Below are 17949 nucleotides of genomic sequence, written 5' to 3'. Positions count from 1 at the left end.
GGTGCTATTCTAGGTATGGAGAATATATGGGAGAAGTGATTCAGAGGTTCAGCCCAGAAAAGGAGATAGAAAAGTAAAATTTTAATGGATTTTGTTAAATGAACCAAGAAGTTGTTTAATACTGGGTGCTGTGGCTCATGCTTGTAATCCCAGCACTTTGGAAAGCCAAGGTGAGAGAATCACTTGAAGCCAGGCATTCAAGATCAGCCTGGGCAAGCAGCATACAAGAAGAAGAAGAAAAAAGTTGGTCTAAATAGCAGTTTTCAGTGGGTTATACATATCCTTAAAGGTTCATCAGGACTTTTCAGGGACTACTAGGCAGAGATAGTTTTTTTTTTTTTCTTTTTTTCTTTTTAATCACTGAAGAGGTTCATATAGAGCAGAGATAGTTTTTAAGGAAATCTGTTTCCAGCTTTTTAACCTCCATATGTAATCTTTCTTAAAACTAGTATGTCTGAGAATTCATCTCTGGTGAAGGAGTCTTGCCAGCTCTTTTCTACCTTCCCATTCATAGTTGCCACCTACCTTCCCCCCTCAGAAAGAAGAAAAATTGCTTGTCCTGAATCTTGCTGCATTAGTTTCTTCTTGTACTACTATATAGAAATACCTGAGACTGGATAACTGATAAAGAAAAGAGGTTTGTTTAATTGCCTCATGGTTCTGCTGGCTCTATAGGCAGCATAGCTGGGGAGGCCTCAGGAAACTTACCATCATGGCAGAAAGGGAGGCGGAAGCAGGCACATCTTACATGGCCAGAGCAGGAGGAAGAGAGAGAGAGACGGGAGGTGCCACACACTTTTAAACAAGCAGATCTTGTGAAAACTCACTGTTACAAGAACAGCATCAAAGGGGAAATCTGCCCCCATGATCCTATCACTTCCAACCAGGCCCACCCCCAACATTGGGGATTCCAATTTGACGTGAGATTTGGGCGGGGACACAGACCCAAACAATATGCATTACTATGGTGGATTACCCTGAATTGTAACACAAAACAAAAAACCTCTTGAGTACAACAAAGAGACAGTTGAAAATAAAGATCCAATTTTTATCTGAAATTCTTGCAGCCAGAATTTTTTTTATAGAATTCAGAATATTTTGGATTTTAGAAAAATAATGCTGTACATTTCTTAATTACACAAAACCATTTGAGGGCCTGGGACAGTACCCTGTAATCTAACATTGGTATATCTGAAGTAAAACATCTTAATATTTATAGTAAAAGAGATAAGTAAAGCCTAAGTAGTCTTCGTGTCAATTTTGAGCCAAGTGAATCATGAAAACCTTGAGTTAAGGTAGCTCTTTGGGTTTCGGAATTGTAAATCAAGGATCATGACTGGACTGGTACCAGTGCTGTGAGCTTGAATGACTTAACAGCTGGGTAACAAATCTTCTTGCAGGTCAGCCGGTTTCCAGTTAGTACTTTGTTTTTAACAAAATCGAGGTTGTAATTCACAGAGTTGTCAGCTAATACATCATTAAAACTGCTTTTTATGATAGCAAACTTAAAAGGAGGTCAGAGAATTACATGGCTGTGTTTACCTATTCATGCTTGAAAATTAGCACTTACATGTGTAAAAACAAAACACAGAAATAAAGTTAATGCCGAACCTTGATTCATTCTAGCAACAAACAATATTTATTCATGGGTATATGAACCAATAGTAGACAAAAATAAAAGTTTTAATAGGGCTTTATGGTTAATTGCAGTTTAGAAATATTTTTGTTGCAGAGGAGTATGAGATGGTGAACAATAAAATAGTATAAAGATACATCACTATAACATTCTGTGGGGAAAGTGAAATGAAGTTGATGAAAAATTGAGTTCTGGGAAAAAAATGTACAATTATATTAAGAAATTTGTATTTTAATTAGATGATGTATTAGACTGTTCCAGTATTTAGATTTCATTGGATATATTTAATATTGGTAGTTTAAAAAGTCAATATTTATAATATGCTGGAAATTACCTTTTGTAACTATTTAAATTATGAAAAGTTCAATAGACTTAAATGAGTGAGAAAGTCTTTTTTTGTTTTGTTTTAAATTTATAAGTGTGTGAACAAAAGAGCTAGAAGATCACTTGTCTGGATTATATAGTATAGAGGGCCTTGTATGGACTGGAGCTCTCTGAGGTGGTTAGAGAGAGCTTCAAGGACAAGGGTGACATTTGGTCTGAGTTTGATGGTTGAGAAGGTTGCCAGGAAAATAAAGGGATAAATGCCATCAAGTCAAAAATAAAGATTCCAGAGAGAAAAAGACTTGGCTTTTGTGGCAGGGGATGGGAGGGTGGGAGGCGTTGATAATTTAATTTAGGTTGGATGTATTGGAGATAATCCGGTGGAATTAATGAATTTGGAGCTCAGTTTACTCTGGTAAAATGAGGTGGAATGCATATTCTTTAGAGTGGGGAGGAGAGGTCAGGAGACTGCAATAGACTTGGTAAGAATGTTACTAATAAAAATTGTGGAGATAGGGAGTGTTAGATTTGGAAGAGACTTTAGCCATCACCTACATCAATTTTCTCTTTTTTACAGAGAACTTATTTGGCCCCCATATCCTTAAGGGTTTTGCTAGTGGAGAAGCTAAATTTGAAGCAGATGCATGGTCTTCTGTCTCTTGATAGAATTCTCAGAATGTTTGATCATATGTTAGAACAATTGAGGAAATGATTTAAGGAAGAGGAAGTGGGTGGTGGCGTCATGTCACTGTGTCATTGCAGTATGACAACTGGAACATGTGTTTTATTTAAGTAATTTAACCTAAAAGTATCTTCAAAATGGAATTTTTGTTTTGATATTAATAACTTTTTTCATTTTCACTTAGGCTCAGTTGCCTAGTCACATACTTTCTTTATCACATCTGTGGGTCAGTCTCACCATGCAAATATTCTTGTGTTTTGTATCATTTCATAGAATTTAATGTTCATCTAGTTTCATATGTTAGCACATATAAACATGCATCCTTAAGGCAGGACATTAGTATTTTGTGGGACTTTGACTAATAGCCATTTTTCTGGAAATTTTTCTTTTATAACGTCTTTCCATTTATTGATGACTTAAATTTTTTTAAAAAACCATTAAAGAGTAGTTGTGTTGAAGATAAAATTCATGAACATCTTGCTTACATGAAACACTCTCCAAGCCAAGTAGGAAATGGGAGATTATATTCCAAAACTCCTCATGTAACCTTTCTCCATTTTCTTGCTCAGGTATTTGGATTTATAGCAAGTTTTATGTTCCTACTTGACTTTCTCACTATGTTCGTTGAAAAACTACGGGAGTCCCGGCTGAGAAAACCTGAAAATACCACTAGGGCTGAAGCCCTCACTGAACCACTTAATGCTTAAAGATTCTGGGGAGCACCTAAGGTAGTGACGCTGCATTGTGGTGCCTGAGCCCTGGAAGAAACTCTTGTAGAATTTGTGTAATTGTTTAAACCACGTCTTTTGGAGAGCAAAGGGAAGGTCAAGAAGGCAGTTTTATCAATATTGTGTCAGTCACCACAAATCAGGTCAGAGAAGCAAAAAAACCAATTTTTAAATAATGATTGAAACTATCTCAGATGGAGATTTTGGTGGGAGGAGGGGAGGACAATGGTTTCTTTAAATTGCACAGCTCAATGGTTGATAAATGTTTCTGTCATTCTGTTACAGGTCATTCTTTTACTAGGCTTAACTTCCAAATTATGCTTTATAGCTGTATAAACATGATTATATTAATCTATTTAGAAATTGTTTTTATTTTTAAATTAATTTGCTTAGCTGTTTTGATGCTTAGATTATGTTCTGTTAATGAAAATTTAACATAGTTAAGAAACCAATATTTAAAATGTTGGTCTAGGTTTCTTAACATATAATATCAGGCTTTACTGTATTTCACTCAGCCTTAAATATTACAATACTTTTGGATAACTGCTATTAATTCTTTCTGAGACTTGCGTATAGCCTATAAAGTGTATGAGAGATGTTGGTATTTTATGTGTATAAAAGCAACAATATCAGCAACTTCATGTTTATACTGTACCTTGGTCATTGATGTCAAGTAAAAAAAAGATTGTTTTATAACATATGAAAAAATGAAAGAGGCTGGGCGTGCAGTGGCTCACACCTGTAATCCCAGCATTTTGTGAAGCCGAGATGGGGGATTACCGGAGGTCAGGAGTTCAAGACCAGTCTGGCCAACGTGGTGAAACCCTGTCTCTATGAAAAATACAAAAAATTAGCTGGGCATCATGGCACAGGCCTGTAATCCCAGCTACTTAGGAGGCTGAGGCAGGAGAATTGCTTGAATGCAGGAGATGTAGGTTGCAGTGAGCTGAGATCGTGCCACTACATTCCAGCCTGACCGACAGAGCAAGACTCTGTCTCAAAAAGAAAAAAAAAATAAGAAACTGATACCACACTTAAGGACCAAAGATAAGAAAGACTTTTTTCCCAAGAAACTGAAAGTAATTATAAAAATGGCTGGGCTCAGTGGCTCATGTGTATAATCGTAGGACTTGGGAGGTCAAGGCTGGTGGATCACCTGAGGTCGGGAGTTTGAGACCAGCCTGCCCAACATGGAGAAACCCCATTTCTACTAAAAATACAAAATTAGCCAGGTGCGGTGCTGCATGCCTGTAATCCCAGCTGCTTAGGAGGCTGAGGCAGGAGAATCGCTTGAACCCAGGAGAATCGCTTAGGAGGCGGAGGTTGTGGTGAGCTGGGATTGCACCATTGCATTCCAGCCTGGGCAACAAGAGCAAAACTCACATCGCAAAAAGAAAAAATTATGAAAACAAGCTTTGACCCCTTACCAAGTATCTGGAGAGATGAGTTCATACTATGATTTAGAAAGTAGTTCAGTTCCCCTCTTGACATATGATTTTTTTTTAAACTAAGGTTAATACAGCTCTGTAGGTCTTCCTCAGTGTCTTCTTTGAAGCCAGTCTGTTTTTCTGGGATCCCAGCCTTTGGTTTTTCATCTCTTTGAGATGCCTCTTTTCTCTCTCCTTATCAGACAGAAATGGAGCCCTGTACTGCTTCATCATTTAGCTGAGGTTGACCTCTGGCTCTGACACTTCCGTGTTGTCAGTTGTCTCTAGTTGGTCCTGAATCCTGAGCCCTTTTAATTGTGAATACCGTGTAGCAGGATCTTTAGAGTCCTTGTTTTTACATGGGCATTGCTCTAGTTTGTTTTTTGGCAGGGAACATCTTAAGAAAGTAAATATCTAGGGAATCCTGCCCAGACTAATATTGTTGGTGGCATAAGGAAGAATCAAACCATTCTTAAGCGATAACTTCATAATCAGAATTGTCTGTTGACTGTCACAGATAGGCAGGGCACTTGGGATACAACCTTTCTGTCCAGGTGGTTCATAGACTAGATCTTTCTTATCCTCCTTGTAGAGTTTTGACCCAAGACTCTAGTGTTAAGATGATAAGCCCATATCAGGTCCTTCTGCACTTTGGTGGAGGTCTCCCGGGTAGGTTTCCTATTTGCAACAGTGGAATCATGTTTCTAGTGATAAAGTTTAATAACCTCATTCATTTTTTTTTTTCTCATCTGCCATTTGTGTGTCATAGATGGGTTTTAGCTGTATGAATGTGGCTTATGTGGTTCTCAGAAATTGGTCAGTATGGCCCAACATAGCTTCTGCTCTGTCTTACTGACTCAGTACCTTTAGGATTTGTATCCGAGTTTGGATGCTTATGCGTGGTGATATCACCACTACTTAATTGGGAGATAATGAAACCAATCATGGATGCTGTTTTTAAGAGAGGAGAAATTGCTGGATCTTGGGTCTAAGAATAAGGACCAATTCAGAAAACTAGTTTGTGGTAGGTAGACTAGAGTTTCACATCAAATTGTACCATTGTGATTTTTAATGTCATCTAGACCTATCTAAAATTCAGAGCATATCATCTGGACTACCTCAGTGTCGCCACCCATGCATTGGGCTTATTCAAGATTGACAGATATGTTCTCAGTTGGCCTATCATAAAACATCCTGTCATTGAGCTTAAGCTGTGCTCGTTCTGAGGTTTCACCCCCATTCGTTTCGTTGGTGCAAAGCGGCCTAGTTGGTCATTTAGTTCTTTCTTTTTCAGAAAGGTAATATGTTCGCTGGTATTTTTGGTCACTCTTAGAACCTTCCTTCACATTGCTTTTTTATGGGACCCTTGTAGAAGGAAAAAGGAGTAAAAAGACCATTGTAGTAAATAAGTTCAAGGTGAACTTGGGACCAGAAACCACTATTATGTACAGAAAATGGCAAACTCCATAAAATCAAATTTACAATCATTTTAAAATTAACAGTTATGGTAAATTTAATTTTATATTTTACACAGACAGATTGTTTAGAATGGTTCTGAAGACTTATAAGAGGAATGCACTTACAGTACAAAAATTTTATAATTACTTAAATTATGTTTGTTTGGGGGCTGGGAAATGTATTTTTACATTGTTTGTAGCCAATCGTTTTTATATTTGTCATTTTAAATCCTGTGGGTCTTTTTTATCTCTCTTGATGTCAAATTTTATAGTCTTTTTAAATAAATCAATTTAATTAAAATGTTCATATTTTTGTAATTGTTTATTACGGACGTGTGCTGTTTGAATGAAAAGCTGTCTCTGTAGTTGTGGGAGTTGGCTCTACAGCTTGCTGAGTGCCCATGTAGAATACTAGATTTTGGATCTATCTAGGATAGAAAAGAAACAAAGCCATTTCCTATCCACGAGCTATCCCTCTTATTGGAAAGTTAGAATATATATTTAAACAACATTTTTAGGGAACTGCATAGGAAGACTGACACGTACCTTTAAATACTTCCAAAAAAGCAACTCAGACTCTGTCACATTTCTAGATGTGGCTAACAATGCTGAAAACAAAATAGGCACATTCTCTTAGAGAAACCGTTCAATGATTGGGAAAGTGCGAAGCAAAACTGGGGTGGTTCTGGTAAAACTACAGCTATTTGTGTAGTTTGCGAAATTCCTGCCTCCACCCTGTATGAGAATAACAGGGTCTTTATAGTCATCAAGAACCCACTGGAATTTGTACATTCTTCAGAGTTGAGTGTTTTGTTTTGATAAAGAGCATTGTATCAATATGCAGTAAACTGCAAGGAGCAGAAAACCTAATTAGATGTGTCTTAAACGGTAAGAAAAACTTATTTCACAAGACATCTGGGTATGACAATTCTACACTGGTAAATTCAGTGGCTAAATTGCTGTTCTACAAGTACAGTGATGTGTATCATAGAAATTGACGTTATAAAGGGGGAGGCCAGGTGCAGTGGCTCATGCCTGTAATCCCAGAACTTTGGGAGGCCGAGGCAGGTGGCTCACCTGAGGTCAGGAGTTCGAGACCAGCCTGGCTAACATGGTGAAACCTCGTCTTTACTAAAAATACAAAAATTAGCCAGGCATGGTGGTACATGCCTGTAACCTCAGCTACTTGGGAGGCTGAGGCAGGAGAATCACTTGAACCTGGGAGGCAGAGGTGACAGCTGAGATTGTGCCATTGCACTCCAGCCTGTGGAACGAGAGCAAAACTCCATCTCAAAAATAAAAAAATAAAGGAGGAGAAGTATTGTCTTTTCCCCAACATTTTTATGTTTGGCTACTTTTTTAAATTTTTGAAAAAAATTTTTTTTGGCGATGAGTCTCACCTCAGGCTGGAGTGCAGTGGTGCGATCTCAGCTCACTGCAATCTCCGCCTCCCGGGTTCAAGCAATTCTCCTGCCTCAGCCTCCAGAGTAGCTGGGATTACATGTGCACACCACTAAACCTGGTTAATGTTTTTGTATTTTCAGTTGAGATGAGGTTTCACCATGTCGGCCAGGCTGGTCTCGAACTCCTGACCTCAGGTGATCTGCCTGCCTCAGCCTCCCAAAGTGCTGGGATTAGAGGCATGAACCACCGTGCTCAGCCTGAAATATTTCAAGCACTGGAAGCACAGAAGATAACACCTGTTGTAGACTCTACTAACCTTTAAACAACATTTTGCTATATTTGCTTCAAGGTTGTAACTCTGGTTCATTCATTTTAAATGCTGTTTGGTATTTCATTGTATGAATACATCACAATTTACTTACTCCCCTACTGACAGGAAAAATTCTAACAGCATTTTCAGCTTTTGACCATCTTAATGTTACAGTCAACAGATGTATTTGAACATCTCTTGTGTACATGTGAGAGTTTACATGTTGGATAAGTACTTAGAAGTTAAATTGTTGGGTGGGTCAGAAGGTACGTTATGATTTCAACATGGCTAAATATTTCCAAATTGCTCTTCAAAGGGTAGACCCAGTTTATACTTCCCTCAGCAGTGAGTGAGGGTGCTTGTTTCCCCAGTTTTGTCCTAACACTTCATGTTAGTTCAACTTAACAGGTTTACTCGTCTGGCACTGAAATGGTGCCTCATTTTTTTTTTTTTGTATTCTTCCTGTTGCTGGTGAACCTGATAGTCTTTTAACTTGTTTTTTGACCTTTATTTCACAGAAATAGAAGAAACAATCTCAAAATTCATATGGAAATGCAAAAGACCCTGGATTGCCAAAGCATTCTTAAGGAAAAAGAACAGACCTGAAATTAGCTAGGCACAGTGGCCTGCACCTGTGGTCCCACTTATTAGGAGGCTAAAGTGGGAGGATCACTCAAGCCCAGAAGTTTGAGGCTGAAATGAGCTGTGATTGTGCCCCTGAACTCCAGAGTAGATGACACAATAAGACCCCATCTTCTTTTTTTTTTTTTGAGACGGAGTTTCGCTCTTGTTACACAGGCTGGAGTGCAATGGCACGATCTTGGCTCACTGCAACCTCCGCTTCCTGGGTTCAGGCAATTCTCCTGCCTCAGCCTCCTGAGTAGCTGGGATTACAGGCATGTTCCACCATGCCCAGCTAATTTTTTGTATTTTAGTAGAGATGGGGTTTCACCATGTTGACCAGGATGGTCTTGATCTCTTGACCTCATGATCCACCCGCCTCGGCCTCCCAAAGTGCTGGGATTACAGGCGTGAGCCACCGTGCCCGGCCGACCCCAATTTTTTTTTTTTTTTAAAAAGCCACAGTTTTGAAATTGCAGTATCAGAAATTAAGATTTGATCAAGTCTGTGTTATTAGCATAGGTATTAAAAAAATAGCCCAAGGCCAGGCGCGGTGGCTCATACCTGTAATCCCAGCACTTTGGGAGGCCAAGGCAGGCAGATCACCTGAGGTCAGGAGTTCAAGACCAGCCTGACCAATATGAATAAACCCTGTCTCTACTAAAATACAAAATTAGCCGGGCATGGTGGTGCATGCCTGTGATCCCAGCTACCTGGGAGGCTGGGGCAGGAGAATCCCTTGAACCTGGGGAGGCAGAGGTTGCCGTGAGCTGAGATCGCACCATTGCAGTGTAGCCTGGGTAACAAAAGCAAAACTCCGTTTGAAAAAAGCCCAAGAAAGCCAGCAACAGACCTATCCATAGATACCTACTTAAACAGAAGCAACATTGGCAGAGAAGGGGCCGCCCATTGAAACAATAAACTAGATGGTGTGAGGCATTCACACAATACACCAAAACCAAGGTAGAATCAAGTACTAAATATAAGATGTAAACCTTTAAACATTTTAGAAAGTATCGAATATTCCTTATTATAGTTGACACATAATTCTACATATTTATGGGGTACAGTGTGATGTTTCAGTATATGTGTACATTGTATCAAATCGGGGTTTATATCCATCACTTGAAACACTTATTATTTCTTAGTGGTGATAATATTTAAAGTCTTCTAGCTATGTTGATATATACACTACATTCTTGTGTTTTGAGACAGGGTTGCTTTGTCACCCAGGCTGGAGCACAGTATGGCTTTGACCTCCTGGCCTTAAGTGATCCTCCCACCTCAGCCCCCTGAGTGGCCAATTTTTGAAGTTTTTGTAGAGTCGAGTTTTGCTATGTTGCCCCAGCTGGTCTTGAACCGCTGGGCTCAAGTGATCCTCCCAAAATGTTGTAATTAGAAGGGTGAGCCACCACCTACATTGTTCATTTCTACAGAACACCAGAACTTACTTTCTTTCTTCCTAACTGTAACTTTGTATCCATTGACTAACCTCTCCCAGTCTCCTGCCCTCCCCAAACTCACTACCCTCCCCAGATTCTGGTAACCATTCTGTTCTCTAATTCTATGAAATTAACTTTTTTAGATTCCACAGATGAGTGAGATCATGTGGTTGTCTTTCTGTACCTGGATTATTTCACGTAACATAATGTCTTCCAGGTTCATCTGTGTTGCTGCAAAAAAACAGGCTTTCATTGTTTATGATTGAACAATATTTCTATATACACATGCCACATTTGCTTTATTCAGCTGTAGATAGACATTTAGATTGATTTTTTTATCTTGGTTATTATGAGTAGCACCGCAATAAATAAGGGAGTGCAGATAGCTCTTCGACACACTGATTTCACTATGATTGAATGTATTCCCAGTAATGAGACTGCTGGATCATATGGTAGTTCCGTTTTTAGTTTTTTGAGCAACCTCCATACCGTTTTTCATAATGGCTATGCTAATTTACATTCCCACCCACAGTGCATAAGTTTCCCTCTCTACATCCTTGTCAACATTTGTGGTGTGTGTGTGTGTGTGTGTGTGTGTGTGTGTGTTTTGAGATGGAGTCTCGCTCTGTCGCCAGTCTGGAGTGCAGTGGTGCGATCTTGGCTCACCTCCACCTCCCAGGTTCAAGCAACTCTCCTGTCTCAGCCTCCTGAGTAGCTGGGACTACAGGCTCATGCCACCATACCGGACTAATTTCTGTATTTTTAGTAGAGATAGGGTTTCACCATGTTGGTCAGGATGGTCTCAATCTCCTGACCTCATGATTTACCCGCCTCGGTCCCCCAAACTGCTGGGATTACAGGCATGAGCCACTGTGCCTGGCCTTACTTTTTGTCTTTTAAATAGTCACCAATGAGATCATAGTTCGTTGTGGTTTTGATTTGCATTTCTCTGATGACTGGTGATATTGAACATTTTTTTTCATCTGTTGGCCATTTATGTCTTTTTCTGAGAAATGTCTAGGTGTTCTGGGCATTAGTGTTTTCTGTTTTTGTTTGTTTGTTTTTTTGGCTGTTGAGCTGTTGAGTTCCTTGTATATTCTGGATGTTAACATCTTGTCAGATGGATAGTTTGCACATACTTTTCTCCCATTCTGTGTAGATTGTCTCTTCACTCTGTTGATTGTTTCCTTCGCTGGGCCACAGCTTTTTGGTTTAATGTAGTCCCATGTGTCTATTTTTGCTTTCACTGCCTGTGCTTTTGGGGTTGTATTCAAAAACTCGTTGCCCAGTCCAGCCATGAAAGTGGTTTCATGAAGCATTTCCCCTGTTGTTACAGTTTCACAGTTTCAGATCTTTTAATCTATAATCCATTTTGAGTTGATCTTCATATACAGTGAGAGCGAGGGGTCTATTTTATTCTTCTGCATGGGGATAGCCAGTTTTTCCAGCACTACATTTATTCATTTCCCAAGTTACCATTAACCAGCACCATTTATTAAAGAGATTGTCTTTTCCAACATATGTTCTTGGTCCCTTTCTTAAATACCAGTTGGTGGTAACTGCATGGATTTATTTCTGGGTTCTCTGTTTTATTTCCTTGGTCTGTGTACCACCCTCCACTTCCTCCCTCTATCCTTTCCTTCCTCTCTCTCTCCCTTTCCTCCATCTCAACAGGGTGTTACTCTGTTGCCCACACTGGAGGGCAGTGGTGCAGTCTAGCTCACTAGTGATGCGGTGAGCTAGACTGCACCACTACAGGCTTGAACTCCTGGGCTCAAGTGATCCTCTCACCTCAGTCTCCCAAGTAGCTGGGACTACCGGTACATACCACCATACCTGGCTACCTTTTAAAAAAATTTTGTAGAGGTAGACCTCGCCTGTCCCTTGCTTTTTTCTTGGAATTGTATTGAATTTGAAGATTCATTTTGGGGAAAAATGGCATCTTACTGGTTGAACTTCACATTCATGAACATAGAATCTCTATTGATTTAGGTCTTTTATTGTTCTTCAGTAATTTTTTTTTTTTGTTTTCTTCATAAAGATCTTACATATCTTTAGTCAGATTTATCCTAGATACTTTATTTTTATAGTTACCCAGAATAGGATATTTATAAGAAATTGCATATTCTGATTAGCAAATTACATATTCTGATACACATACTAGCGTATTACTCGTAGAAGTAACAAGATGTCAGCAAGTTTGCTGAATATAAAATCAATAATCTAAAATTCATTGCATTCCTAATACTCCACATCCCTTACTAGTTCGTGTATGGATTTCTGTCAGATAACTCACATTCTGGATTTATCAGTTTCTGTTATGTTACTTAACTTACTCCTTCATTTCCAATATTTCCTGTAAACAATGATAGGCCTGAAGGCATGCTTAAATTCAGATTAAACTTTTTCTGCAGGTGGTGCTGTATTCTCTGGTAATACCACACTCAATACACACTTAGTGGGTTCAAGTGCTGACCACGTGTTCCCCACTCACTGCAAAGTTTCCCCATCAACTTTTTAGTTAAAAGGTTTCATCCATCGATCTGTTAACTTTGTTAGCAGTCGCAAAATAGCAACTTTGTAATTCTGTCATTCCTGCCACTTTTCTTTACTAGAATTCCTCAGTACTACATACTATCAAATTTTTAGCATGCACATTTGATTGTATAAAGATGTGTAAGTTCATCAGAACTCCTGTTCATCTCCTGAACGATACCAAGAGACCTTAGATGAATGGCTATCAGTTCTTCTCATGTACTATATTGTTATTGCTAGTATTTTACATTTATCTTAACAGCTTCCTCAAATTAACTATTAATGTTGTTTTATGCAGTCACTACTTTTTTAGATTTACCAACATATTTTAGTCTTTGCCTCTTGCCTTGCTTTTGGTTACTGTTTTCTGAATCTAGTGTTGGGTATCCTTTCTGCAAGAGTGAAATTTATTTCGCCCTTACTTTTAAAAATAGCTAAGGTGGGCATAGAATTCTAGATTGATCATGTTTTTTCCCATTACTTCAAAGATACTTTATTCCATCGTCATCTGGCGTCTGATGTAAAAACGTGCTGTCAGCCTATATTTGTACTAGGTGATCTTGGTTCTTTTCAGACTGTATCTTTGAATTTGGTATTGAGTTTCACTGGAGATGTCTGTGGATTTATTTTATTTAACTTCTAGGGATGTGTTGTGATTCTTTAATCTGAAGAATGAAATTGAATTTCTGGAAAATTCTCATCTGTTTTCACTTTGAAATTACTTTTCTTATTTTCTCCAGTTCTAGATTTCTTATGAGATGTATGTGGGACTTTCTCATTTAATCCTCTGTAATATTTAACCTTCCTTTTGTTTTTTTTTAAATAAAGATTTCATCATGATGGCCAGGCTGGTCTTGAACTCCTGACCTCTGGTGATCCACTCACCTCGGTCTCCCAAAGTGCTAAGATTACAGGCGTGAGCCACCACGCCCGGCCTAATATTTAACCTTCCTTTAATTTTTTCTACTTTTTTATCTCTTTGTGTTACAGATGTTTGAAGCTGGATGGTAGCCTCAAATGTTAATTTTTTTCTTAAGCTGGTTTTAACTTCCTCATTGAATTTTAACGAATTTGCTGTTTGGCAAGTCCATTGAATTTTTGACTTCATTGACTACATTTTCTTTCAAACTGTTAAGATCTTAAGTTTAACACAGGTTTAAACACTTGAATTGTTGAAGCAGAAGAAAGGATATCAGAGGTAGAAGTCCAACTTAATGAAATAAAATGAGAAGACAAGATTAGAGAAAAGAGGTTAAAAAGGAATGAGCAGTCTCCAAGAAATGTGGGACTATGTGAAAAGACCAAATTTACATTTGATAGGTGTACCTGAATGCAACAGAGAGAATGAATCCAAGCTGGAAAATATTCTTCAGGATATTATTCAGGAAAATTTTCCTAAACTAGCAAAGCAGGTCAGTATTCAACCCCAGGTAATACAGAGAACACCACAAAGATATTCCTCAAGAAGAGCAACCCCAAGGCACATAATCGTTAGATTCACCAGGGTTGAAACGAAGGAGAAATTACTGAGGGCAGCCAGAGAGAAAGGTCAGGTTAATTACAAAGGGAAGCCTATCAGACTTACAGCAGATCTCTCAGCAGAAACTCTACAAGCCAGAAGAGAGTGGGGGCCAATATTCAACATCCTTAAAGAACAGAACTTTCAGCCCAGAATTTCATATCCAGCCAAACTAAGCTTCACACTGAAGGAAAAATAAAATCTTTTATGAACAAGCAAGTACTCAGAGATTTTATTACCACCAGGCCTGCTTTACAAGAGCTTCTGAAAGAAGCATTACATATAGAAAGAAACAACCAGTATTAGCCTTTCTAAAAATATACCAAAAAGTATGTAATCCCAGCACTTTGGGAGGCCAAGGCGGGTGGATCACGAGGTCAAGAGATCAAGACCATCCTGGTCAACATGGTGAAACCCCGTCTCTACTAAAAATACAAAAAATTAGCTGGGTATCGTGGTGCGTGCCTGTAATCCCATCTACTCAGGAGGATGAGGCAGGAGAATTGCCTGAACCCAGGAGGCGGAGGTTGTGGTGAGCTGAGATCGAGCCATTGCACTCCAGCCTGGGTAACAAGAGCGAAACTCCGTCTCTAAAAAAAATACCAAAAAGTAAAGAGCATCAAAAAGAAGAATTTACATCAATGAATGGATAAAATAGTTAACATCAAATGGCAGTAATCCTAAATTTAAATCGACTAAATCCCCCAATCAAAAGATACAGCCAAAACCCAATGGCATGTTACATCCAGACCCATTTCACTTGCAAGGATACACAAAGACTCAAAACAAAGGGATGGAGGAAGATTTACCAACCGAATAAAGAGCAAAAATAAATGAATAAATAAAAAGCAGGAGTTGCAATTCTCGTATCTGATAAAATAGATCTTAAAGCAACAAAGATATAGTGGTAAAAGGATCAGTGCAACAAGAAGAGCTAATGATCCTAACACCCAGATACATAAGACCTATAAAAAGACTTAGACTCAACGAGACAGAAAATTAATAACGATATCAAGGACTCGAACTCAGATCCGGAACAAGTAAACTTAATAAATATTTATAGAGCTCTCCACTTTAAATACACAAAATATACATTCTTGTCAATAACACATTACACCTACTCATAGGTTTAAATGAAACATTGGCCATTATTAATACCCATTTTTTTTTAGAATAAAGCAACATTTCTCCTCTCTCTCCCTCTTTTTCTTCCTCTTTCTTCCTCTCCTTCACTCCTTTTTTTTCTTTCCTTCTCTCAAAAAAAGAAAAAAAAGAAATCAACTTGTAGACCTCTAGATCCAGGTCGGCAATGTCTCTCTCATTGCTCGATTTCCTTCCTTCCCTTCTCTCCCTCCCTCCCTTCCTCTTTTCCCCCTTCCTGCCTTCCTCCCTTCCAAAAAAAAAGATCTTAAGTTCTCTTGCTGCTAATTCTGTGTTTGTTGGATTCATGGAGTCTTCCTCCTCATATTGGTTCCATTTGTGACTCTAGGTTTCCAGTGGCTCAGCCCTTTTTATTTGATTCTCAGGTACTTAACCACCTCTGCACTTGGCATAGCCTCTGGATACCCAGCCTTCCTTCTATCATGTGAATTCAGAGTATTTAATACCCAGAAAGACTGTTTCACTAGAAGCAGAATGGGACCTGCTGTTGGCAATGGACAAACCCATGTCAACCCATTGCTTCTTCCCTTGGAATCGTCTTAAGTTAAATCTCAGGTTTATATGGGCAACAAAGAAAGAAACTAACTCTTACTAAAACAAGCCTCTGTGGGTAGGTGGCATGGATGGAGATCCTGAAGTTTTAAATCACCCCTGGGTCTAGGTGTGGTGGCTCACGCCTGTCATCCCAGCACTTTGGGAGGCCAAGGTGGGCAGATCACTTGAGCTCAGAAGTTTGAGACCAGCCTGGGCAATGTGGTGAAACCCCCATCTCTGTCAAAAGCACAAAACACTAGCTGGGTGTGGTGGCGCACACCGGTCATCCAGCTACTTGGGAGGCTGAAGTGGGAGGATCACTTGAGCCTGGGACGTGGAGGTTGCAGTGAACTGAGATTGTGTCACTGCACTCTAGTCTGGGTGACAGTGAAACACCGTCTCAAAAAAAAAATCACCCTTGGCGCCTCTTGTGTCTGTCACCACAAAAAAATGAACACTGTCATCCCAAAACTCAGTGGCTTAAGAACTAGTTGATGGATGTACAGTCATGGAAGGGCTTACTTACATATCTGTGTGCAAGCTTGCTGGTGATGGGAAGCTCACGCTTCCGGGTCAGCTTGTCAGCTGGGGAAGCTGCCCCTCGCCCCGTGTCTGTCATCCCTCCAGCAGGCAAGCCTGGGAATACTCACATGGCAGTGGCACAGAGGCAAGAGGGACAAGCCCCAAAAGGTAAGTGTTTTAGGGCCGCTTTTTATCACATCACATTTGTTAGTATTCCCAAGCCCAGGGTCAGAGGGAGGGTACTACACAGTGAGGGGCAAAGGGCATGGTAAAGGGAGGGATGGAGAATGGGGCCATTCTTCAACAGGCACTCGTTCCTTATATCCCACCCATCTATGTGTCTTCTTGAACTTGTGCCCTCAAATGAAGAGCAGTCGCTCCTGCCATCAATGAGCATCCTCTGATTAAATAATCATTTTACGGAACAAGGGAATAATACATCGATGCAGTGAAATACAGAAATTCTTCACTGATATGGAAAGCTGTCAAGCTTAATATGACATTGTGGCTCATGGTAAAGATAAAAGTAACCCACTGGGGGAAATGAGCACATTAGAAGTTGAGTATGCATCCTGGGCAACATGGCAAAACCCTGTTTCTACAAAAAATGTTTAAAAATTAGCCAGGCATGGTGGCATGCGCCTGTAGACCCAGCTACTTGGGAGGCTGAGGCGGGAGGATCACCTGAGCCTGGGAGTTCGAGGCTGCAGTGAGCCGAGATCACGCCACTGCATTCCAGCCTGGGTGCCAGTGAGGCCTTGTCTCAAAAAATTTCAGTATGCACAGTTCCCCGAGCTTTCATTGTTTCACAATTTATGCTGGACATAAAGGGACTAAATGCAGAAAGGGACCTGCCTCATGGTGCTCCATGTGTTTATAGGGAAGTGGGAAGGGGCAACAGTAATTATGCAATTCTACAAGAGTGGAAGCTCCCTGGTAGAGTAATAAGTGGCCTTATTTAAAAAGGGGCTCCTCAGAGGTTCAGGGGTTAGACTTAGTATATTAGTTCTGCACTGATTTGGACCTTTTGAGCCATCTCCAATAAGCTACAAAAACGAGGGAGGCAACAAACCTCCATGCCATCCAAATTTGTCTTAACCCCTGACCCTTGGGGTTCTACAGCTGGGCTGGGTCAGGGGTGACATATTGAGCAACAGAACTAGAGGAGGAGTAGAAGGACATTTGGGACTGTAATGGAAAAAGAGAGTGATTCACTTTCCCTTGGCCTCCATGTACTTCCTAGGGTCAGACATGTTTACACCTGATCAGTTGGGATCTGTCATCCTGTCTTAGCGAGGACCCATGTTGTCATTTTTTCTGGGCCCACGAGTTGCTGTTTTGTTATAAGTACATAGCAGGCAGGGGAGGGTGGCCATAGAACACCTGAGCGCATCCAGGTTTTAGTCTGTCCACAGAGATCTGAACAAAATGAGCCATCCATCTGTTTAACCACTGAAGTGAGCTCAGGTAAGCAGAGGGGATTATCAGCTTGTGCAACTTGTAAATAGATGAAGATGGACCAGCTGTCCTGTAGAAGTCAGCATTGAAGAGTCCAGAATAGTTGGCAAATAATACAGTCTTTGCAGTTAAACGTGGCTTCCATCATTGATCACTGGGCATCTCAATCCTTCGTGGTGGTTCCCATGC

General features: G+C 39.9%; 2 protein-coding genes across 7 annotated transcripts in view; one reads left to right on the top strand and one right to left on the bottom strand.

Annotated features, from left to right (window-relative positions):
• CMTM6 (CKLF like MARVEL transmembrane domain containing 6) overlaps positions 1–6559 on the top strand; it is a 23344-nt gene extending 16785 nt beyond the window's left edge. Inside the window, exon 4 of the mRNA XM_002759717.6 lies at positions 3212–6559. Coding sequence (XP_002759763.1) covers positions 3212–3349 — 138 coding nt within the window. The 3' untranslated portion in view covers positions 3350–6559. The remainder of the gene's footprint in view (positions 1–3211) is intronic.
• The window catches only part of CMTM7 (CKLF like MARVEL transmembrane domain containing 7), a 104865-nt gene that overhangs the window by 13931 nt on the left and 72985 nt on the right, over positions 1–17949 (bottom strand). For 2 of the 6 annotated variants that reach the window (XM_078354488.1, XM_078354489.1), the window contains one exon: positions 1023–17949. The exons of the other annotated variants lie outside the window; for them this stretch is intronic. In XM_078354488.1, coding sequence (XP_078210614.1) covers positions 17924–17949 — 26 coding nt within the window. In that variant the 3' untranslated portion in view covers positions 1023–17923. Of the gene's footprint in view, positions 1–1022 lie in introns of those variants that run through there. 6 annotated transcript variants of the gene reach the window in all.

Source organism: Callithrix jacchus, chromosome 17 (assembly GCF_049354715.1).
Source record: "Callithrix jacchus isolate 240 chromosome 17, calJac240_pri, whole genome shotgun sequence".
Classification (NCBI taxonomy): Eukaryota; Metazoa; Chordata; class Mammalia; order Primates; family Cebidae; genus Callithrix; species Callithrix jacchus.
The sequence above is the reverse complement of the archived record's forward strand: the minus strand, read 5'-3'. Positions and strand labels throughout refer to the sequence as shown.